Raw genomic sequence first — 25,289 nt, forward strand, 5'->3', positions numbered from 1 at the left:
TGAGTAGTGGCAGTGGTTATTACTTGAGCATTCATCTGCCCCATTACACTGCCCTGACAGACCTCCTGGCCTCCCTTCCCCTTGTAATTCCTTATGGCATTGGTGAAATAGTGGAAAATCAGTGACCATCATCAGTACTTTGAGTGACTTCCTACACGACCCTGATGTCAATGGTGGCCTGGGGGAAGAAATGCATCTTTAATTGGAGACAGTTGATTGGGATGGGACGTTGTTCATGAGCAGTGACCATATCTTCTCTGATGGCGTTTGATTTTTGCTCCCAGAATCTAGTAGAGACGTGTCTGGCAAACCCTGGACTATCACTAGTATATGAAACCTTCGGTCCGTTTCCAGGTGATGTAGCTGGACCAATGTCCAGGCTGGGACCCTCATCTTCCTCCGGAAACAAATGTGCAAGGTATTCAGGGCCGCTGGGTTGGGTTTCCCATGCTGGCGCATCCTCCTCCAGTGTTGAGACTACCAGGGTCAGGTGCCCAATCTCCATGGGTTCTTCCGTTGGCTTTTCTGTACAGGGTAGTAAGGTGGAGTGTGAGTTAACATGAAAGGGTGGAGGCGAGAACTAGGAGGAGTGAAACAGAGGGACAGAAGTTTAGTGGGAGGAGCAAGCAGGAGGGAGTGGTGGTAAGGCACTCTCCCTTTTCCCAGTAGAACACTAATCCTTTGATAGTGCAGGGAGGGTTAGGAAATCCCTGAGAGAGTTTAGAGAGGTAAGCCCTAGTGCCTTCATGTCAACATTGCAGCTTATTTAGAGTTTTAGTATAATGAAGGAGAAACAACTGGTAGCACTAACCCAGGGCTAGGGAGGAGGGTGAAAGAGACTAGAGAGAGAAGGATGACTATAGTCCCCCAAAAATCTAAAAACATACTTGAACTGTCTCCGAGACTCGGGGTGATTTCTGTGCCATCTGTGACAAGGTGTAAATGCTGACAGGCCTAGTGCTTCTCTGCAAAGGAAACTGGTGTTATTCTTTAAAAAACAAACAAAAGGTGCAGGGAAGGGATACATTATAGTGCTTCTGGTTGTCTCTATCTGGTAGGCATTCTGGTCTCCTTCTGGTTCTTAGTCTAGACTCAATGTTTATTCCGGGCTTGTAGCACTCAGTACACTTCTTGACAATTTCAGGTATATAACACAGCTTGGTATTTGTAACTACAAGGAATACATTGCCCAGCACACTATCAGGGATATAATTTCCAGCTCACTATGCTTGCCAGTGTCAGGAAAATAATGCCCTGCCCACCATGCACCTAGGGATATAAAGTCATGTTCTTTTTGTCACAGTCTCACGGCTATATCAATCTATCCCCTTTGTGCTTAGGGAGATAGCAACCGGCTCACTATGCCAGAGCTCCATGGATTTAGTGCGCTGGACAACAGCTATCTAGGGAAATAGTGCCCAGCATGCTTTCACAGTTACCAGTGTTCTTACCCTCTATCAAGGATGCACTCCTGGAAAAGTTTGCTCCATTCATCTCCTTATCAGATGTCTTAGGCCTCCCAGTTCCCTGGACTCTGCAGCTTCTAACAACCCTTTCTCTGGGGTTCCCTGCTCTCTTTGTAATCTCAGTTCTTTTGAGCATTTCAGCACTTGTCCCCCTCAGTTCCTGAGCTTCTTAGGCCTTTCAGCTCCTCCTCCTCCTCCTCCTCCTCCTCATTCTGCTACTTGCTCATTCTTCATTTCTATGGCTGCAGCAACACATCCTCTTCCGCTCTCCTGCCTCTCCTATTGAAGGTCTGTCTGGGTTGTCACAGGATCTCTCGAGGTCAGTTCATGTGTTCGAAACCTAGTTTTTATGTCTGGCAGTAAAAAAACGTTTTTTAAGTGAAAGACAAGAGAGTGTTTCTCCTCTGTCAATCATTATAAAGGAGGTGTGTCGATTTCCAGGTCTGGCTGCTGAGTGAGGAGGGGTGCATTTCTCCACTTAGCTGGCTTTCTGATGAGTAAAGGAGATTGGTCTTCCTTCTTGCAGGCACTGTTGCTGAGTGTGTGTGTGTGTGTGTGTACACGCGGAGGGGGTGTATCCCTGTTGAGTGAAGTGAGAGGAGTATTTCTACTTAAAGGCACAGCTATTAAGGGAGTTCCATATATCCCTACCGTCAATGAATGCCATCTTCTGAGTATGAGCGGTCTCTGAGAATCCAACTCTTTACTGCCCCAGGTAGCTCACAGATTGTTTTCCTGCTCCCCAGGATCCTCCTCAACTCCAGCCAGAGATAGGGTCAGGACACTGACTTTGTTAACATAACCCAACGGCACCATCAGCAGCATGGACTGCCACTGTCCCCCAGTCACATTTACTGCCACTTATCCAAAACCTGCATCAAACCTTCCTACTCAAAGGCACCACCACTGACACACAGAAATCATCACTGCTGAGAACCCACACTAATCCACAGCCCAAGCACATATCCACTGCCACCAATCTGATACAATAAATCACTATTGATTTAAGCAGACAAGAAGGGCTCCAGAGACACACATAATCAATCAAGCACTTTTCTCATTAATGCCAAGCACGGACCGCTCAATTTTCAAGTAAGAATTCATACACAAACACACAATAAAAGAGAAAGGCTTAATGTGAATATGAATATGTGCTTGATAAATTACTTTTAGATATGATCAAAAATGCTTGTATGAAATATTCAGCTGTTAATACAACCGTTAGGCCTACCTACCACAGTTACTGCATCGTTGAGAAGAGACTCTCCAAACACTATTATAAATAGGGTTTCATTCACATGGACCTCTTCAAACACAGCTAGCACAGCCACAGGGTCTACAGCAGATATCAAGCTACCAAACAGCAGAAAATCCATCAAGCCAGCCTCCACCCGATCATCTAAAAAGAAAGATTTAAGTTAGTCAGAATGGATGCTTTTGCTCAATCATCAACATTAGAGATTGAATGCAGTCAACAGATTGTCTGACATGGATTCCATTTTAACACTGAGAACCGGATTAACGAAATGTACATTCAGAACAGACCATTTTGTATCAAATATCTATCTTCTCAACCAAAGGAGTGCTAATGAAGTCTCACCCTAATGCTTCAAATATTGTGTTTTCCTTATGGACATATGGCTATTCAGGATCAAGTACAACTCACTGGGGTGGCAGTTTTACTGCATTTCTTTCACAGCATTTATGGGGGGGAGCAAGTCCTCTAAACCTCTCTACAACCCCACTTCCTCCGCTACCCTAAAATAAAAGTTAAAATATACCCTAATGACACACTTAGCCTAAATAATGCCCCAATAAATGTGGTAAATGGCCATTCACCAAATTCAGTGAAACAGCCACGATGAGTTGGGCAGATAACAGATATCCAAGCCTCAACAATCTTTTTTCCAAAATAATCTCAAAAACATGATCCGTTCTTTTTTTCTGTGATAAGATTCATTTGTCAGTAATAAAGAGGTTTGTTGTGCCCTTCTGACCAACCAGTTTAAGTATTATGTGTAATAAAAACACAAACTTCCAGAAATTGCAAAAAGAGAGTGGAACAGAGCACCGTTTTCCTTGGAAAGAGTGGAAAAACCTTTACCCTTTTAGAATTGCTAATTTGTGATTAAATGGGAAAAGATTGTTTTCCATCATGGAAATCAATATTTGCACAATGCAGCACGTTTACAGTGAAAGGTATCAAAAGACCACCAAGATCAATGCTGCATTAGCTTTGGTTGCATGTTCTAGCCACCCATTGTAGAGCTCCTAAGAGTGCAACAGTGAGTTAAGCTGAAACTAACCATCTTGCGATAGTCCCTTTCATGACTTGCCAGCATCTGTCCAACAGCATATGGCAAGGAGGTGTGAGCAACACCTTTTGGAAGATGTATGATGAAAAAAATCAATCAGGTGTGGGAAAAACATCAGAAAATAAATGTCTTTTGTTACAGCAAGACAGTCAGGTCAAGCAGGTGCTTGAGAATACATTTACAATATATACACCAGAGCAACCCCAGTACTCCTAACCCTTAACCCCCCTTATGGAATGTTCACAATGCAGGTAGGAGACAGAGGAGATCATTTTTCCACTGCGTTAAAGGATTTGCAGTAGCGTGTTTCTGCACCTAATTGCTCATAGGTTGAAACGTCAACATATCTGCAAGTTTCTATGCCTCTGTCCCTATTATCTACATCTATAACAACAAATTAGTGGAAATCATGGATGGTAATGCGCTGTCTGGAAGAATGTGGATGGAGAGTCAGGGTTCCAAGAGTCAACTGTGGGGAATGTCTTGTACTAACTCCCATGCCCAGTATCCCTTATTGTAGGTTCACTAGAAGATTTCTCACCACACACAAATCCTGACTAAATGGGGAGACATTTATAGAGTAACTTCAATGGCGTAACAGAATAGCACCTTTAACATGGGATCACAATACGGAGAATCCAATCTGGAGCAAACATTCAAAAGTATGATTGATTTTAAACATCTGAAATACAGTATAATTGGATACTTTAGAGGTCAAGGCCACAGAACAATTTCACTTCAAAGGGAATGAAGCTTATATGAGCCTTACACAATGATCATATATATTATCTGGAGAGAGAGATATCCTGGACTGTCACTCTAAAAATACAAGAGATGACCCAACATTAAATGCAAACGTTCGATTCCCACTTGCTTGGGTTATGGCCTCCATATGCAACGGTTAACGGTAAAAATTCAATTTAGTGCAACACACAATTAATGCTTTATATTCAGCACACATTTCTCAGCAAATGTTTTCCTAGCCCAAAATACACATTACCTTGCACCAACTTTTCCACCGCACCCCCTAAACAATTCCATGTGTCACACAACATTTTACTGGCAGCTCATGTGACTTTCTGTTCAGAACAGGATATTGATGCATTTCCAGGCGGCAAATGGGTGGAAGAGTGCGACTGCATACAGTGTAACAGAGAATGTGCTGGGCATTTAGAGGTTGTGAGGAGTCAGAAATGAGAGATGGACACAAAGTTGTTTGATCCTAATGAGAATGTCCCTACCTACCACACTTAAACTAAAGCATGTGGACCTTGTGTCCAATCTATATCTGCCCCTCACACTAACATATATGAAAATATGTATAGAGTAAATATCTCTTGTTCCAACTTAACACGTAAGGAATTGTGAAAGTTCAAATAGGTTATTCCAACAAAGCAATGCTTATGTTCAGGAGTTGGCTCCCTTCCCCTGAACCAATTAACGAAGTCTATTGGAAATATGTTGTTCCAACAATGTTCTGTCCAAATGAATGAAAATGTCTCTTTCACAAAAAAGTATTTCTAGGATTAACAAAGCAAACATGTCTCATCTATAGAAAACTGTTGTCAGAATAGCAAAACAATTATCTTTTTCATAGAACACTTTTCTCAGGATAGTAAAACCAAATGTCTCCTTCATAGAACACTTTTCTAAGGGTGGCAAAACCAAATGTATCTTTCATAGAACACAGTTCATAGCAATAAGGTTTCTCTCTTATGCAAGTATTCCTCTCCTGGTATACACCCCTGCCAGGAATTTCTCAACTCAAAACAAAACTCTTGATATCCTGGTGTACTCTACTGCCAGGAACATCTCTGCTCAAAGCTAAACTCTTGTTATCCTGGTTTACTCTCATTCCAGGAATATCTTTCCCCAAAGGAGCCTTATCTGATATTCTTATTAGGCATTTCAGTAAGCTTTCTTCCACTTCAGTTATTACACAATCATATTTCTTCAACACCACAACTTGTTGACTTCAGTGATTGCTTGCACCAATTTCCCATAAGCAGACATTTCATATCTGAGGGGTTGTTTAAGCTCTGTCTGTCAAACTCTTTTGGCTCTTGGCAATGCTTGTACCTGATTTCCCCCAACTGACATCGCTTGTCAGGAGACCTGCACAACTTGTGTCTCTTTATCTTTCTCAAAATGTCTTTTGACTTATGGCAATGCTGGTTCCAAGTTTCCCCCGACTAACATCTCATGTCAGGAGAATTGTACCATGTTTGCCTTCGCTTTTTAATTAATTTCGGTCGGTATTCAAAAAGGTCCTTCAAATACTCTTTCACGTTCCCCCAGAACCCGGCGTCCCTCTCACTCTCGGGTTGACTCCCCGGTATACCGTGCTGTTGCTGCAAGAGTATCGCGGGCCGGCTTCCCCGTCTGAGCAAAGGTTTGTTTGGTTCCTATGTCAGCATTTGCTTCTGCTCCACCAGAATCTGCACAGCTCTGCAGGGCCTCTTCCACCGCTGATTCCTTCGGCTTGGAATACTGCCAACCTGCTACAGGCACACATTCACTGGTCTCCCCGCAGCTCTCCTCCACTGGATCGTCTCTGCAGACGGTCTCGGTTCCCACTTCGTGTACTCTTGACCCTCTCTCCTTGATTCCTTCTTGATCCTCCAGCTGCAGGTAACCTTTGGGTTTAAATATCCCACGCAGCTGATTCAGTTTTGAACAACTAGATTGCACTTCATGCTTAGAGTCACATTTCCTCCCAATTGACTCCGATTTCTTCTTTGTCTCAGTACCCCAGTTATAATGGGAATTGGAGACCATATATGTTCTAGACTTCCGCAAGCAATATGGTATTAAATATTTTTGGAAATAAAGATTGTCAGAATCAGGAAAGGTTATGTGACCATTATGTGTAGTGAAGATTTGCTCAGAACTCCTATACAGACACAAATCTTTACAATCAAGGGATGTTGAAGCTAAACCCTGCGTACTTGAGGGGAAATGTTATCCCGCTGGGGAGGTTTTTCATACACAGTAGTTTGGGTTTTAACATGGGAAGGATTTGTAAAATGACAACATGCCATCAGGTATTTAGGGATTATGGGGTTTCCCTCTTCATGTAGAGAAGAATACCATGCCTCTCATACAGAAGTCATTACATACCCCTGACCGCCATCTCCTCCCATGTGTTCCTCCCTCATATTACCACCCCAAGAGTCAGGATCAGGTAGTGACTGCCTTCCCATGGTCACATGGGAGGAGACTTTAGGCTGTTATAATGTAGGGTATAGATTTACAAGTTTAGGGAAAGACTATGCTTCTTTTGATTTTGAAAAGATTAAAAGTCTTTAGAACCCTGTACCCACATGTCAGAGTTTTGCTTCTGACCTGTCACACCAGTCTTAAACTATGCCTGTATTTTCTATGACAGGTTATCAAATATAGGAATCTGGCTAATCAATTGACGTAACCATTGTAAACAAACTTGCTTTGCCTTTGTACGTTTATACCAATGCATGTTATTTTAAATCACACACACATTTTTTCCCTCGACATATTTTATTATATTTTTCTATTTTGTTCTTGTTTTATTATTTAACTGTTTGTTTTAACCATTGCTTGTCCTGATGGAGGCCATGCAGTTTTATCTCTTGGGTTTAAAACATTTATACATTTCCCAGCATTGAGAGGTAAATGATTTTGTTGTGTGCTAGCTAATTAGGCAATGGACGTATGCGTGTTTTATGCATGATGCAATTGCGTGCACAATGAGTCTCTCCACTATTCCGATCATGCAGTCATAGAATAAGCTTTCATTACACGTACCAGCTGTATGTTTTTCTCTTAAATGTGGCATGTGTGTATATTTAACACCATTTCTAATAAACTGCTTGTCGATCCAATTTTGTAATATTTGTTTTGAACCTTTTTAAAGACTGGTTATATCTTGCTCCCAATAAGATACTACAAAGGTTGTAAACTAGATTTATTTCAGTATTCTTCAAATTTGAAATTATTTCTTTACAGCCTTTTTGCAGAAAAGTGGACAATACCTCCATATATATAGCCAATTCCTCGTACCTTAACCAAAATGACGGTGCTAGAACTAACATAATTTTGAGATCATTCAAAGTAGGAAAAGGTTCTCCCTATGATCCAATTCAGGGTAAAAACCCAGACATGGAAGCCACTCTGACATTAGATTCCAGCAAATATATATTTGTAAAATCATATAAAACAAAACAAATTCCCATATGGCATCATACGTTTCCTAGGATTTACCTTGTTATAAAACCAGAAAATTGCTATGGTCACTGCTATCTCAAATGGAAAACCAGCAACCAATAGTAAAATGTCTGCACTCCATGCAATTGTTCTGCTAAGCCTAAGAGGTGTGTTTGACAGAGATATTCAAGCAGTGGGTGTTCATTTTTTGAATTAGTAATTGATCCTTAAAGGAGTGCAATAATTTTGGAATTGCTTCCATTATCTGCTAGAAAAAAAGTTACATTTTTGTGGGGATTTACTCATTTTTTCAGGCAGTTAATTCAAGCTGTTTTGGCTTCTGAAATCTGTTTTTTTTTCAAGAAGAACCTGCAATTATAAAATGGCTTAAAACAAAGAAGAAGTGGAATGAATAACAACTGAACATGTAATGTGGCATTAATTAACATGAAGGGCACCACACAATATTCACAATGCAGTTTTCCATTGATTACCAGTCTTCATATGGAAAAGTGTCATGCTTCTTGCAAATGCAATTTTATATCCCCAGGTATTTTTAGGTATGAAAAATAATGCCCTCGCAGGTCACTTCAGGGAATCAATCAGTACATTTTCAAGAGTCTCTGAAGGGTATGCTTCATGGGTCTTTTAATCGTTTTCAGAACCTTTACACAGACACAAAAAGAAAAGCATTGAATCATTTCCCACCTCAATTGAACAATCATATTCCCTATGTGGAGGCAAAATCCTTTATGAAAAAGATGACACTTTAGGTGGAAATTTGAGAATTACCACCAAGTGAAGCCACTGTATTTGAAAAAAGCAAATTTACTTTATTTTGCTTAGTAAACCTGAAGTAATTTTTTCTGGGTTTCCACTGGCCAACACAAGGCACTGCACCATTATTGGCAGTTTTAGAAGTCATTGGACTATTCATTTCCCTGGCCCAAATCAGATCCATGAATATGCGTGAGGCACCAAAATACAGCACTCTTTCCACAAGCAAGGTGGGTGATCTCATTTCCCTGATGACGGACTGGGAAGTGCGACAGAATCATCTACTAAATGCCCTTTTGTGCCACAGTAGCGGTAGAAATCATAATGCCAATGTCACATTTTCTCCTCCAAATTATGGGAATGGAGAGCAATGCCTATATACATTGGTTCCTATGGAAAAGAGACACTATCTGAATTTGGAAGTTGTGTAATTTCACTTCTCTTGCCAAAATTCTTTGCCGGTAAATTAGCTCTTCAGAAGAATGTCCCTTCAATTTGTCATTATTCCTTCCCTGAAGGCCAGAGCCAATCTGCAAGACAAGCTACATCAACCCCTGAATATTGTGTATTATATTTCATGAGTAAATGGTGCTTCGAACAGAAAAATTTAGATCAGGTTACACAATAAACTGGATAACTCTGTGGGCAGGTGATTTTCAGGCAGTAGATAGTTGGAATGTGATGTCGTGTTGATGGGTAGGTAGAACAAAAAAATGACCGGAGACTGATTAAGGCCAAGATGAGAAGAACGGTGGCCAACTCTGGTCAACCCATCCATATCTTAATTACTAAGACCACCATTAAACAAAACACTTTCGCTTTAACCAATGGGTACTAGCAGTAAATTGATTATCATTAATAGCATTGTTCTCCGTGACAAATAGCTGTAACCTGTATCCAAAAATCCTACTTTCATCTGGTCTGAGCCAAACTATTGAGGCTTAAAGATGAGTTGCGGGAGACCGCTGGGGGACACAACAATAATGGCCACCTACATTCTCTGCTGCTCTCCGATCCAGGGATTTAAATGAATTTCCTCCTCCACTCAATGTGATGGATTAATGGTGTCCCTGGCTGTGGACAACTTCTACACCTGCAGGAGCTCTTTTGCTTTTTTCAGGTCACTTGCTGTGCTGAAATGACAGTTTCTGGAATTCTTAGGGCCAGGCCTAAGCATGGCTGTCTCCCAGCTTCAGGGTGGCATTTGTCGGCCACATCGTCTGGGTGAATAATAGACTCACCTGAGGCCTAGGGTAGCTGCCTGAGTGCAGCAGAAACCAAGGGTCCGAACAATTTCCAGTGCATTGGTTTTCAGTGCAGGGGCTGCTGCCATACCCAAGGGCTACGGACGCACAATGGACTTGGAAGATAATTTCTGTTACGGTTATTGTGGGAGCACGCTGAGAGGTCGACGTGGCAGCAGGGGCGAATCAGCCCTGGAGACCAAGCACAGGTACCCTGCTCAGGAAATTAGGGGCCCCTATGAGCTCCAAGTGGGGAATAGGAGAGGAGTCCAGTAATGGCAAAGTATTGATTTAATTAATTTAATTTATAGAACGCTTTAGCTACATTGCTTAACTGGTACAAAAAAGGCAGAAGAAACAACATTTTTAAACAAAGTAACATGTAAACAGTGGAAAAGGAGGCAATAATCAATTCGAAAGATCAGACAGGAGATGAGTTTTGAGGTTGGTATGAAAAATGCGTAAGGAGGCAGAGGAACGGACATAGAGGGAGGGAATTCCAGTGCTTGTGGGCGAGTAGAGCAATAGAGCAGAAATGGGAAGACATACAGGGGAGTTTGGGGATTAAAGCAAGAACTGCTTCTGGGAGTGACGTACTGGGGAGGGAGAGTAGAGCAAAACCAGTGAACCGAGATAGAGAGGGGTGAGACCATGGATTCACTTATAGACGATAGACAGGAAGTGAAGGAGAAGGTGGGACTCAAAGGGAAGAAGAGATATATATAACAGAGAAAGTAATAGAAAAGTGAGGGGAAGATAAAAGAGGCAGCAAATTGAAGAATTGTAAATAGAGCGCAGATGGGCAATGTGGGAGACAGGCAGATCAAAGAGGAGTGCAGAGCAGTAATTGATGCGAGAAAAAAACAAAGATAAGATGAGGAGTTTAGTGGCATGAAAGAAGAGACAGGCATGACTTATGTTGAATAAAGCAAAGTGACAGGAGCAGGCAGTGTTAGAAATATGCAAAGAGAAGGAAAGAGTGGGGTCGAAGATATCACCAAGATCACGAGATGATGAGGAAAAGGGTAGAAGCGAAGGAGGAAAGGAGATGGAAGGAGGAGAAAGAGGAGGAGGGATAGTAGTAGAAGGGAAGAGGTCATAGGGTTTGTTAAGGTGAAGGACATTAGAAGACATCCATAGTTGAATGGCAGAGAGACAGCTAGAGAAGCATAGGTTGAGGGGGTCTGCTTGATCTAGGGTGCTGTACAAAGGGTTCTCTCTCAGAGCAGCATTACAAGGTGTGGGGTTGTGACACCCAGGCCGTAGCATACAAGAGGGGCTGATTTAGAGGTTTGCAACCTTTCTGATCCAAAAGTGTAGTAGGAGATTCCCATCTGGCACTTGCAAGATTTTGGTCTGACCTGTACAAGACATCTCAGAAAGGCAGAGATACAGGAGCGAGTGACTTAGGGGAACAACTAACCATAGCTCAGGTGAAGCACCAAGAAAAGTCTCCAAGAGTCACCCACAAAGTGCCTAATCATCGTAGTTCAATAGATGTTGGGGAGAAGTAACATCAGTTACTAAAGTCCTCAAAATGTGCTTAGCATGCTCATGCTGGTGAGTGCAGGTGCAAAAGGCCTTTGTGGCCAAAATTGTATCTACAAGATGATTGGCCCCACGGGCTCCATGGTAAATAATGCTGAAAAAGTTTGTGAAGCACTCCAGCAGAGCAGTTTTCCATGATATAATAGATCAACCAACCTCACACAGTGTTCCCTCTGACCCACAGACCGATGCAGCCAACAAGCGCGATATAAGTGTAATCTTATAGAAATTCTGGCATCATATTTTGAAGTTCAGACCTCCATTTCAGAGCTTATAAGAAAGATGGAGAAATCAGAAGATAGAAAAGAAGCTTTGGAAATCAAAGATCTGCTGGAGTTGAAGTGTGAGGCGAGGTTAACACAAATTGTGACAGAAAGCAGGGAATTTGAAATTGGAACTGAAGGTAGATGTCAAAAATGGATTCTGAGGTTTTGGAGGTTGTCTGATTCAGAATGAGATTCATCAGTCCAAATGGAAATACTAGTTAAGGACATTCTTAAAGACTAATTCCAGGAAGGGAGAGGTCTTGATCTGGCAATGGAGATAGCGCACAGAGGGAGCAGGCGGGACCATGTGTAATAACTGTAATAAACTGTGATGTATATTACTTCCAAAACATTGCAAACACCAATCAGAGTACAAATAACACCGACCTGTTCAGATGTTCAAGGCGTGAAGACTATGAGAAGCCCACCTGAAGGACCCCTTTCTCTTCCGCAGCTTAGATGGCCAGAAGGAAAAGAAGGCTGCATGGAAACCCTCTGGGGGAAAAAACCCTATCAGCTACGGAGTGTAGTGTTGTCTTTGATGTCATGAAGAACTGGGCGTGACTCTGATGATGTTTCAGGCAAACGATGCTTAACACAAGTGTAAGAAGAAAAGGAGAACGGGTTAAATTAAGGATAAGAAAACAGAACAGAGTATGATGAAAATAAGGTAAATATAACCACAGTACCCTCACAAGAATGTCATTGACTGCGAGGAAGCTAATTTCTTGTATGTCGAGTTCTGGGCATGCGGTATTGAAACTAACGTGTAGAAAAGTATTAGTAAACTGAATAAGTAGATATGGAATCATAAGTGCCTAAATGAGGCCCCAGAACTGTCCGTATACCTGACGTTGTGTCTTGCTTCGACAAAACGGGAAAGTTAGTGGCGTTGAAACAAGGGTGTTTCTGGTAACAGCTGAAGACTGCGGGAATCTGTGATCCAAATGCTATGTATAGAGAAGGCAAGAGAGTCACGTAAGTATAAGTAAAGAACCCCTAGAATCCGTAATGTCAAGGATTCCAATACACATACCCAAACGTTACAGATCCATTTGTTTTCAAAGTCTGGGAAAGGAAAACGATGAAGCTCGGGAGCCGGATTGGAAGTGTGAGAGCAGTTCAGCGCGGCTCGGAAAGAGTCACGTGTTGATACGAAAGTAGAGTAGGGTATCTAAGGATGTGTTAACAACAATGAGAAAAAGAGTAGAATATCTGAAGACAGAACAGAATTTAGCCTACAAACGAATTTATGAAGCGCTGGTAAACAGGAGTAGCAACGCATCCGTGCGATGTCCAGGAAGATAGATATGCTGGTTCCTGCAGAGGGGGCGGAGCACCAGTGTGCAAGACGCTCTGCAGAGCTGGAATGCTACAGCCACTAACCTCCGCCATCTTGGAAGGGTAAATGGATGCAATGCAGACACAGGACATAGGACCAACGGTGCCACAAAGACCACCGCCTCCTGAGGGACATGACAGTCCTCCAAAGGGCAGACGTACCCGGATTCCCAGGATGACAATGATGGAAACGGCGAACCAACTGCGGTGCATGAACCGCAGAAGCAATGCTCCCACAAGTGCTTGGCAGGGGAATATCCCTGCCAATCCACCAGGTACTGGAGACAGGCACAATAATAACAGGAGTCACTAATCCCTGCTACTCGCAAACTCAGGGGCCGAAGCAGTAGACACCAGGGGAGGTTGTGTGCCCGCACGCCAGGCAAACCGATCCACCACATCCGTCTTGAGCTGGGAGACATGGAACACTGGGTGAATCCTGGACCAGGAAGGAGGCAGCCAGAGGTGATAGGCAACAGCACCCAGCTGCTGAAGAACAGAAAGAGGGCCAGAAATCAGGGAGAAAGCTTCGAAGGTACCAGATGACGGGGAAGAAAACGAGAAGCCAACCATACTCTGTCGCCTGGTTCAAACGGAGCAGGAATCCTGTGCCTATCAGCGGAACGCTTGGCACGTTCCTGGGCTTCCAGAGAGAGGAGCGTGCAGAGCGATGACAGTTTCAGATGTCCAGAAGAAGACCAGCTATGTCCGGGAATGCAGAGACAGAAGAAAGTCCAACTGTGAAACAAGTAGGATGAAACCCGTAGGTGCAATGGAAAGGACTGGAACCCAGGGATGCATGGCAGGCATTGTTATAAGCAAACTCCGCTACAGGCAGTAATTATGTCCAATTTTCCTGGGAAGCAGAGATATAACAACAGAGGTACCCTTCTAGGGTCTGGTTCAGACGCTCGGTCTGGCTGTTAGTTTGTGGATGGAAACCGGAACTCAGGGCGAGTGTGATATTAAGATGTTTACAGACCTGCCGCCAATACCTGAAGGTATACTGCAGCCCTCAATCCAAGACAATGGTTTCCGGCAGACCCTGCAAGGAGAATATACGAGTGATAAAAATCCTTGCCATCTGAGCTGTGGTAGGTAATTTAGAAAGAGGAACAAAGTGGGCCATCTTGGTGAAATAGTCAATGACCACCATCATGGTGGTACAGCCCTCGGACACTGGTAAATCCACGATGAAGTCTGTAGAGATGATCGGCCATGGGTGAACAGGGACCGGCATCTTTGTAAGAAGACCCAAAGGATGAAATCGAGGGGTCTTAGCTTGTAAGCAAACAGAACAGGACGAGACTTAATCATGCACATCCTTAGGCAGACCCGGCCACCAAAAATTATGTTGAACTAATTCGGTGGTATTAACAATCCCCCTATGATCCGCCAGCCGCGAGTCAATACATAAAAGAACAGACTTCCGAAGTTCCATCATTGGGATAAATAGTTTTTTGTCCAGGTAAGCGCAGCCTTGTGTAAATGTTGGTGTCCCAGGGCCGCTAAAGCACCAGGTTCATCCCTTTGTAGTCACAAGGTGGCCTCCGAAACAGACTGTAGAAAGCTTCTTACCACATGTATAAATCGAGCCCTAGGAAAGAGAGGTTCGGACCGGAAAGGCGATGAAAACGTGGAATCCTTCCTAAACAAGGCGTTCGCCTTAAGATTCACCCTACCAGGGATAAAGGTGAATACAATCTCATAAGGTGAGAAGAAATTAGCCCAGCGGGCTTGTCTACTGTTTCTGGTCTGGGCATACTGTAGAGCACAGAGATTGATTGTGGTGATCCGTCCGGACCTCGATAGCGTGACTAGCACCCAACAACAAGTGTCTCCATTCCTCAAAGGCACGTTTGATGGCAAGTAACTCCTTCTTGAAGACTGTGTAGTTGATCTCAGAGGGAGATAGCGTCTTAGATAGGTAAGCCACCGGACATTCCACCCCTTGGTTGTTCTCTTGAAGAAGGACAGCACCCAACGCATGATGGGAAGCATCAGACTCAACGATGAATTTCTTGTTCCGGTCGGAGGAAATCAGGATAGGACCAGCAATAAAACGTTCCTTGATAGCGTCAAAGGCCCTCTGAGCTCCGTCAGACCAATTAAAGGATACCCCTTTCTTGAGAAGAGCAGTAAGTGGTAGAATCACATTCGAGAAGTTGAGGATAAATCGCTGATAAAAATTGGCGAATCCCAAAATACATTGGAGGTCTTTGACGCAGGACGGGGGTGCCCACTCCATGATTGCAGAAACCTTACGAGGATCCTTGGATACGCCTTCAGCGGTTAGGATGTAACCCAAGTATGCTACCTTCTCTTGATGGAATTTACACTTGTCCTGTTTGCAGAACAAATGATTGTCCAAAAACCGCTGTAACACCTCCCTGACATGCCGGACGTGATCCGTCAGTGAAGAGAAAAAAACATATCATTGAGATATACGATGACCGAATGGAGCAAAATGTCAGAGAAGATGTGGTCCATAAAGCATTGGAAGACGGCCGGAGCATTTGCCAACCCAAAGGGCATTACGCGATACTTGTAATTCCCAAAGGTTGTACGAAAGGCCGTCTTCCATTCATCCCCTGATTTAATTCGGATGAGGTGGTAGGCTCTGCGCAGATCCAGTTTCGTGCAGATCCTAGCCCCCTTAACTGCCTCTAAGATGTCCTGAATCAAAGGCATGGGTTAACGGTCAGGAACCGTAATCCTATTTAGGCCACGGAAATCTATACATGGCCTAAATTCTGAGGTATCCTTTTTGGATACAAAATACACAGAAGCCCCAGCTGGGGAAGTTGATTCTGTTATCAGACCATTGTGTAGGTTCTTTCGAAGATATTCTTTGAGAACTTCCTTTTCACCAGAAGACAGAATGTACATGCGTCCGAATGGAATGGGTGCATCCGATACCAGTTCAATAGAGTAGTCGTCCCTATGATGAGGTAGAAGTTTGGCATATTCAGCATTGGAAAAGACCCTCTGGTATGGTCGATAGGTTTTAGGGATCCCCTGTATTTTGTTAAGGACAGTTCCTTGGTTCCTAGACAGTACGAGCGGTAGCAGGATGAAAACCCGTAACCCCACTAGACCCAAGAAAAAGGTTCCTGCAGACCAGTTGATAAAGGGATTATGAACCGGAAGCCAAGGTAACTCTAGTATAACTGGGTAATAAGCAGTACGTATAATATCCAACACCACAACCTCGCCATGAGAAGCGATGTTCATGTGCATGGGCACTGTCTGTCTTTGATTGGTCCAGAGACCAGTGGACTCCCATCCACTGACTCCACAGGGATGAAAACCGACTTCGTGGAACGGGGTATACCTGGACTAGTCGCCCAGAGGTCATTGATGAAGTTACCAGTGGCCCCACTGTCTACCAACGCAGGAACTTCAATAGGGCCTAGGGAATCCACAGACAGAACGACTTTGAGAACCACCATGGGGATTTCAGGGACATCAGTAACATGAGATGATATACGAGATGTAGGGGAACCACTCATTGATTCCCTAACAATGGTTCCCCTGACGGTAGAGTTCAAGCGTTTCCCTGTCTTCTGGTAGGTGCAACTGGACAATGCAGCACTGCAGTTCATGCACAGTCCCTGGGTACGGCGCCAGTTGCGCTCTTCTGGAGAAATAGGGCGCCGGGCCCTACCAATCTGCATAGGCTCGTCGGTTACCTGGGTTCTGGGGCCGTAGGTGAAAAGTCCGGAAGGCTGCGTGAACCCTTATGCTTTCGTCATTCACTGGGTCTTTCCTGTATTCTATAATCCATCTTCATGACTTGAGCAATAAGTTCAGCCAAACTGGGAGGACGAGGTACACGTGATTCTTTGTTCAGACCACGTTGAAACAACGTGATAAGCGCATTGTCTGCCCAAGCAGCGCCTGCGGCTAGTTGTTTAAACCTAGTAATATATGTCAACAGGTCTAGGGAACCCTGTCGGAAATGCAGCTGTTCCTGTTCATACACAGCGATTTCCTGTCTACTGAACACAAATGTAAGACTGTTCACGAGTGGTGTAGCCCATGCCAGGGCTTGGCCCGTAAGGTGGGAAATCATGTGAACTACTTTATCGCGATCATTATGGAAGAAAGCTGACTTGAATGCAAATTGCACTGTACAAGATTCTAAGAATTCCTTTAATTTGTGGGGGTTCCCATCAAACTGACCACCAGGGAGCGGTCCAGGAGGGATTTCAGAACTAGGAGCCCTACACACATTTTGCCGTAGAACAGCATTTTCCTGTTTTAAAGACTGTATTTCGGCCGTCGAAGACTGGACGGCCGCAATCAATTGCTGCTGCTGCGCCTGATCCATGTCGATGAAAAAACCCTCTAACAGTGTTTGAATGGGCCTTTAATTTCTTTTTTTATCTTTTCTTTTTTTAACTATTCTGGGTGTTGCTAACTGTAATAACTGTAAAAAACTGATGTATATTACTGCCAAAACATTGCAAACACCAATCAGAGTAGAAAAAACACTGACCTGTTCAGATGTGCAAGACATGAAGACTATGAGAAGCCCACCTGAAGCACCCCTTTCTTTTCCGTGGCTTAGATGGCCAGAAGGAAAGGAAGGCTCCAGTGAAACCCTCTGGGGGGAAAAAACCCTGTCAGCTCCAGAGTGTAGTGTTCTCTTTGATGTCGTGAAGAACTGGCCGTGACTCCGATGATGTTTCAGGGAAACGATGTCTAACACAAGTGTAAGAAGAAAAGGAGAACAGGATAAATTAATGTTAGGCAGAATTATATGTAGTACCCTTTGGAAACACCACACACAATTAAGACTACAAGTGACAGTACAAATTCACCTTTGGTACAAGCCTGTACTACACAGTAGCGATGGCTGAGCAGCCAGACTTATCTCAAGAGTAAGTGAGCACTATTTGAAACATAGTTACACAAAGGACAATAGTTACACAAAGACAGCAATTACTATGATTCAAACAAACACTGACTCAAGGTTTATGAATAAAAGAATATACATTTATTTACACATCAGTTGTATAACATTTCACTAAAGTAAAGCAGTTTAAAAAATCAGACTCTTAATACACAACACCACTCCCAATAAGTTCCTGACAAGTTAAGCTCACAAAATGAAGTGGGAGCAAAATGGCACTCCAGCAATTTAAAAGGTAAGTACTCAGGGCAATTGAGCAAGAGGAACTACAGTGATAGAATCAGGTAAAAAAGGCTTAGGGCCAATGTCAATAGGTCAAAAGTCTTTTGCTCAAGATCACATGGTTCACAGTAGTTTGCGGTAAAGTTCGTGCCACGAGTTCCGGACAAAGTTGGTCGGCAGAAACGTTAGTTCAAAGAGAAGAGAAGGACAAGCCCTCGGGTTGGAGAAAGATTTCACACACTCTCACCACGGCTGAACGAAATGAACAACCGGATTTGCACAGTACCTTAAAACGGAGAGGGAGCTGTAGCTGAGGCAGATGTTCCTGGTAGTTCCTGCAGGCTCATGGTTCCTGAAGCGACTGTCGGACTGACAAGAAGTAAGAAGACTGGAGGGTCCTGCACTACCCAGGAAAGAAACCAGCAGCAGAGCAAAGCAACGAATAAAAGGTGCGCTCCTTAAAACCCAAGCAGGGTCCGACCTTCCTGGCTATCTGGCCCACTGTAGCTCTGTACAGCGTATTCGACCAGAAGAGGGGTCCTGGCTTGAAGTTTGGAAGAACCGGTTGGTCCCACCAGCTCAAGGGAAGAAGATTCCTGGAGAAATCTGTTGTTGGAGTTTGAAGATTCGGACCTGCAGCAGGGCCTCACCAGGCAGTTCAGTCGTTTTAGGGGTCCTCTTCTGTCAGCTCCTCGTCAGTTCTTTCTTTCCAGTGGCGACTCTGCCTTTCCAGTCGCAGAGGCCTGCTTTTTATGCAGTTTTCCCCCATTCACACAGCCTGACTGTCAATCACACAGCAGGGTGGCTGTCCTGGCAAGGGCAGCCCCGTTAGCCAATCAGACAGGAGTGCGACTTGGGTTACCAAGGGAACCCATGGCAGGGGTCTTAAGACCCCTCCCTCACATCCTGCCTACCCAGACTTTCAGGCGTCTTAAGGAGGGCTTCTGTGCAGAACCCTGTGAAAAGACGGCGAACAAAGGAACCAAGCCTGGTTTGGCGCGCAGAGTAAAACACGAGAAAGTCTTTTACAAAAAGAAATGGCAAATAAACCCAGCAGGAGCCGAAATAAAATATATTTGGTCAAGCAGATTTATGTTCGAGGCTAATAAAATAGCCTAAAACAATATCATGGTTATTTAAAATAACCGCGGTATGAACAATAGGGTAGTTACCACTGCCACCAGCCAAGTCTTGATGAAAAGGGAGCGAAATAATGCTCGAAGAGAAACAGACAAAAAGGGATAAGAGGTAACCCATTCCAATACTCCATGTAAGATGGGGTGTACTGGATCTGTGGTTTAAAGAGACTACAAACAGTTAATGGCAACTTTACATGTTTCTGGGAGACAGTAGCCAGTCCCAGAAAAATGGAGTCAGTGGGAAGTCTGAAAGACAACCGTGTGTCACTGCACTGAAGGTGCTGTGTAACACAAAGAATTATGCCCATGGAGTAGGTGAGGCTCCAGAGCCCAAGATCACACAAATGGTAAAAACACACACAGCAAAACACATGTAAGAGTGGGAAAAAGTCTCATACTCTTACCAGGTGAAAAAAATAAACCCTAGAAATCCAGCAAAGCTGCTGAGGGACTCAGTAGGGGGAAATTAGCCATTTTGGAGAATTCTCCCTAACAATTAAGGATAAGAAAACAGAACAGAGTATGATGAAATGAAGGTAAATATAACCATAGTACCCTCACAAGAATGGCCTTGACTGTGAGGAAGCTAATTTCTTGTATGTCGAGCTCTGGGCATGTGGTATTGAAGCTAACGTGTAGAAAAGTATTAGTAAACTGAAGAAGTAGATATGGAATTGGTAAGTGTCTAAATGAGGCACCAGCATTCTCCGTATACCGGACGTCGTGTCTTGCTTCGACAAAACGGGAAAGTTAGTGGCGTCGAATCGTGGGTGTTTCTGCTAACAGCTAAAGACTGCGGGAATCTGTGATCCGAATGCAGTGTATAGAGAAGGCAAGAGAGTCACATAAGTATAAGTAAGAAACCCCTAGAATCCATAATGTCAAGGATTCCAATACACATAGTCAAACTTTACAGATCCCTTTGTTTTCAAAGTCGGGAAAAGGAACTCAATGAAGCTCGGGATCCGGGCTGGAAGTTTGAGAGCAGTTCAGCCCAGCTCAGAAAGAGTTGCGTGTTGATATGAAAGTAGAGCAGGATATCTGAGGATATGTGAAAAACAATGAGAAGAAGAGTAGAATATCTGAAGACAGAACAGAATTTAGCCTAGAAACGAACTTACGAAGTGCTTGTAAACAGGAGTAGCAACACATCTGTGAGTTGTCCAGGAAGATAGATATGCTGGTTCCTGCAGAGGGGGCAGAGCACCAGTGTGCAAGACGCTCTGCAGAGCTGGAATGCTATAGTCACTAGCCTCTGCCATCTTGGAAGGGTAAATGGATGCAATGCGGACACGGGACCAACAGTGCCACAAAGACCACCTCCTCCTGAGGGACATAACACCATGTTCGGTCGATTCTCACTGTTCACTGCCACTACTTTACTCATTGTTCAATGTTAACAAAATTAGAGATGAATCTTCTGTAGAATACAAACATCACACAGTGCACATCTTTTAGGATTTGTCAAAGGATGGGATGTGTGGTGTACTGTTTTAGGAGGCTAAGGATGGGGAAGTGAGGGTCTCCCTAGAGACTGACCAGAAATGGTTTCTTACAGTATATGGTTACACCTGATTCTATGGCTGGGGGTGCACGGTAGCCACCCTCAATGTTTAGGGAATGTCTTCACCACACAAACAACCTTGGTGTTATTCCTGGGCATTGAATATGTTAAAGAAAGTGTGGTTTGGGATTTTGTTGTCTAAACATTTTAATTTGATGATGGAAGGTCAAAAGAATGTCAGAATGTTGATGGTTTATGCTATCTACAGTCTGCATCAAGGCCAGATTGAATGTTCAGAAAAGGCTGTGGGAGAAATATGGTCCTGGGAAGAGGGTCGTCTGATCTTTGGGTGGGATTTTAAAACAGTTGCCAATATAGATATCTGTTTGGTATCCAACTGATGTTGAGTGTCAGAAAAAGGAATACTGATATCGAAGTGGTCATGCAATGGGCCTTGCTAAATCTTGTGCACATTCGAAAATTTTCGATAGTTTAAAGTACAACACAATTGGTCCAAGCCCGGCTGAGGATGTTAGGCAGAATTATATGCAGTACCCTTTAGGAACACCACACACAATTAAGACTACAAGTGACAGTACAATTCCACCTTTGGTACAAGCCTGTACTACACAGTTAAAGTGGTAGCAGTAGCAGAGCAGCCAGGTTTACCTCAAGAGTAAGTGAGCAGTATCAAATAGTTACACAAAAGACAGCAATTACTATGATTCAGGCAAACACTGACTCAAGGTTTCTAAGTAAAAGAATATATATTTATTTACTCAACAGTTGTATAACATTTCACTATTATAAGCAAGTTAAAGAATCACAATCATAAATACACCACACCACTTCCCTTAAATTCCAGACAAGTTAAGCTTACAAAATGAAGTGGGAGCAAAATGGCACTCCAGCAATTTAGAAGGGGTGGAAAGACAAAGTTATTAGAAATTAGGCAGACCAACAGGTAAGTACTCAGGGCAACTGAACAAGAGAAACTTCAGCGAGGAGATCAGCTAGAAAAGGCTTACGGCCAAAGTCAGTGGGTCAAAAGTCTTTTGCTCAAGATCACACAATTCAGGGTAGTTCGCGGTAAAGGTTGTGGCACAGATTCCGGATGAGGTTGGTTGGTAGAAAAGTTAGTTCAAAGAGATGAGAAGGACAAGCCCTCGGATTGGCAAAAGATTAAAATACTTTTACCACGGGTGAACGAAACGGCGAACTGGATTTGCACAGTACCTTAAAACGGAGAGGGAGCTGTAGCTGAGGCGGACGTTCCTGGTGGTTCCTGCAGGCTCACGGTTCCTGAAGCGACTGTCGGACTGACATGAAGTAGGAAGACTGGAGGTTCCTGCGCCACACAGGGAAGAAACCAGCAGCAGAGCAACACAACGAATAAAAGGTGCGCTCCTTAAAACCCAAGCAGGGTCCGACCATCCTGGCTATCCGGCCCATTGTAGCTCGGTACAGCGAATTCGACCAGAGGAGGGGTCCTGGCTTGTAGTTTGGGCAAACTGGTTGGTCCCACCATCTCAAGGGAAGAACTTTCCTTGAGGATCTTCTCTGTCGTCGGATTCTGAAGTTTCAGACCTGCAGCAGAGCTTCACCAGTTGGTTCAGTCGTAGGGGTCCTCTTCTTCCAGTTCCTCATTGGTTCTTTCGTTCCAGTGGCGACTCTGCCTTTCCAGTCCCAGAGACCTGCTTCTTATGCAGTTTTCCCCCATTCATACAGCCTGGCTGTCAATCACACTGCAGGGTGGCTGTCCTGGCAAGGGTAGCCCCCTTAGCCAATCAAACAGGAGTGCGACTTGGTTTACCAAGGGAACCCATGGCAGGGGTCCGAAGACCCTCCCTCACATCCTGCCTACCTACACTTTCAGGCGCCTTAAGGAGGGCTTCTGTGAAGAAGCCCGCGAAAAGTCAGCGAACAAAGGATTCATCCCCGGTTTGGCACACAGAGAAAAACACGAGAAAGACTTTTACAAAAAGAAATGGCAAATAAACCCAGCCGGAACCAAAACAAAATGTATTTGGTCAAGCGGGTTTATGTTTGAGGCTGATAAAATAGCCTAAAACATTACCACTTTTATATAAGATAATCGCGGTAGAAAAGTTAGGGTAGTTACCACTGCCACCAGCCAAGTCTTAATGTAAAGGGAGCGAAACAAGGCTCCAAGAGACACAGACAAAAAGGGATAAGAGTTAACCCTTTCCAATACTCCATGTAAGATGGGGTGTACTGGGTCTGTGGTTTAAAGTGACTAAAGTAAAGATGATGGCAACTTTACCCTTTTCTGGGGGACAGTAGTCAGCCCCATAAAATGGAGTCGGTGGGAAGTCTAAAAGACAATCCTGTGTCACTGCACTGAAGGTGCTGTGTAACACACACAAAAAGTGGTGCTCATGGAGTAGGTGAGGCTCCAGAGCCCAAGAACACACAAATGGTAAAAACACAAATGGCAAAACACATGTAAGAGTGGGAAAACACAGGAGGACTTTAACCATTGGCAACAATTACAAGTTACACAAGAGTCATTGAAGACTATATAGACCCTGGATATTTCCAAGGTCAGTTAAATTCATATTTATATTTTTTGGAATCTCTGTGATATATATTGGTGTTCACTCTTACGTAGAGACAAAGGGCCTCATTACGACCCAGGCGGTAAGTTACCGCCTGGGCCGTGACTTTACCACCATGGCGTAAACTACGTTTACGCCATGGTGGTTGGCGGACTTACCGCCCCATTCCGACCTAGGCGGGGCGGTAAGTCCCCAATCCCCATTTACCCTTCCCCATTCCCATTTTTGCCCCATAGGGCATAATGGGAGTGGGGAAGGCGTTAATTACGCCACCGTAAATTACGGTGGCGTAATTAACTCCATGGTCCCTTAGCGCCATGGATTTTAACACCTGCTAAAAGCAGGTGTTAAAAGCACCATGGCGCTAGGGGACCTCGTAATTGGCGGTAAGGGGTCGGCGCAGCTAACGCTGGCGTTAACCCCTTACCGCCAGGGTCGTAATGAGGCCCAAACTTAGTAAAAATCTTTGTCTTCTTTGAAATTTGTTTTAGGAAATAAGAAAAAACACAATTTACATCATCACCTGAAGAAGGGGTCAAGATAACCCCAAAACGCCTAGTGGATTAATAACATGTGATTGTGTTGAAATACCTTTATTTTTTGGTTGAGTTGACATTAATATTTACGAATTCAGAAATTTTCATTGGATGTTTTCTTGAAAGTTATTATCTTCTTGTTAGGATGATGTGTTCCTTTATGTTGTAGTAAAGAAAAGTAAAAAACATTTTTGTGAATGATGTAAGTTAAGATTTAAAAAAAAAAGATTTTTGGGAAAAAATATGTATGAATTGAGAATACAATTGACTGTTAAAAATACATATACTGTGTATCTTTCCTTTTTTCTTAAATCTTGATTGAAATGTAGAAATACCTTTTACTTTTTTTCTAATAATAAAAAAGAGATTTTTCTCGAGTAGAGTGACCAGGGTCATGACCCATAGGTTTTCTTGGGGCATAAATTCTATTACAGTGGGGAAAAAGGCTCACACTCTTACTAGGTGAAAAAAATAAATCCTAGAAATCCAGAAAAGCTGCTGAGGGACTCATTAGGTAAGGGAAATCATCCATTTATGAGAATTCTCCCTAACAGAGGGATACTAATTGAGAGAAAGAAAAGGATCTGAGCCCGGGTTAAGGGGATCCAGGGTAAACCGTGAGTCACCCGAGAAAGAATTCTCTGAATATTGTGATAAAAGTAATCTGAGCCCGGAAGAGGGGGATCCAATATTGAACTTTGTTTTTGAAAGGGATCCGAACCCGGCTGAGAGGGATCCAGGATGAATACCCAAATTGAATATTGATAAAAGGGGAAAGAACATTTACATGTTTTTTTGTGTACACCAGGACCTCTGAGTCAAGAGATTTGCAAGAAGCAAGGAGACTTGGACACAGGAGGTCCTGAACTGTGAAAATAGAACTGTATCCTCATGCCGCAGAAGCCAGAGTGTCTGCTTTGCTCGACTGAACCGCCTTGCCCTGTGCTGAAAACGTGGGGGAGGAGGGGTGAGAAACCTGAGGGTGTCTCACTTACTAGTCCCAGAGGATCTGTCATTCAGGTGGCCAGGTCACGGCCATCGCTATTGGATCCAGTTCCTGGGGGTGGACCAGTGGAGGAGGATAACCTGGATGAGGGGTCTTCGGGGGTGGAAATGGGACACCGACTGGCGAGACGTGGTACCCCCTTCCTTGTAGCACCTTTCTGCCATCCTACCCTGTAGGACATTTAGAAGCTCTACCCCCCTTTCCAACACAAACACTTTCTTACACTGTAACAGACAATGAACTAAC

The 25,289-nt window shown here is 43.7% G+C and overlaps 1 protein-coding gene across 1 annotated transcript in view; it reads right to left on the reverse strand.

Moving 5' to 3' along the window:
* Positions 1-25,289, reverse strand: part of SLC9A5 (solute carrier family 9 member A5) — a 1,894,848-nt gene that overhangs the window by 1,341,961 nt on the left and 527,598 nt on the right. Inside the window, exon 3 of the mRNA XM_069604452.1 lies at positions 2,702-2,865. Coding sequence (XP_069460553.1) covers positions 2,702-2,865 — 164 coding nt within the window. The remainder of the gene's footprint in view (positions 1-2,701; positions 2,866-25,289) is intronic.

The sequence above is a fragment of the Ambystoma mexicanum genome, chromosome 1p (genome assembly GCF_040938575.1).
Source record: "Ambystoma mexicanum isolate Mex_15411 chromosome 1p, UKY_AmexF1_1, whole genome shotgun sequence".
Lineage (NCBI taxonomy): Eukaryota > Metazoa > Chordata > Amphibia > Caudata > Ambystomatidae > Ambystoma > Ambystoma mexicanum.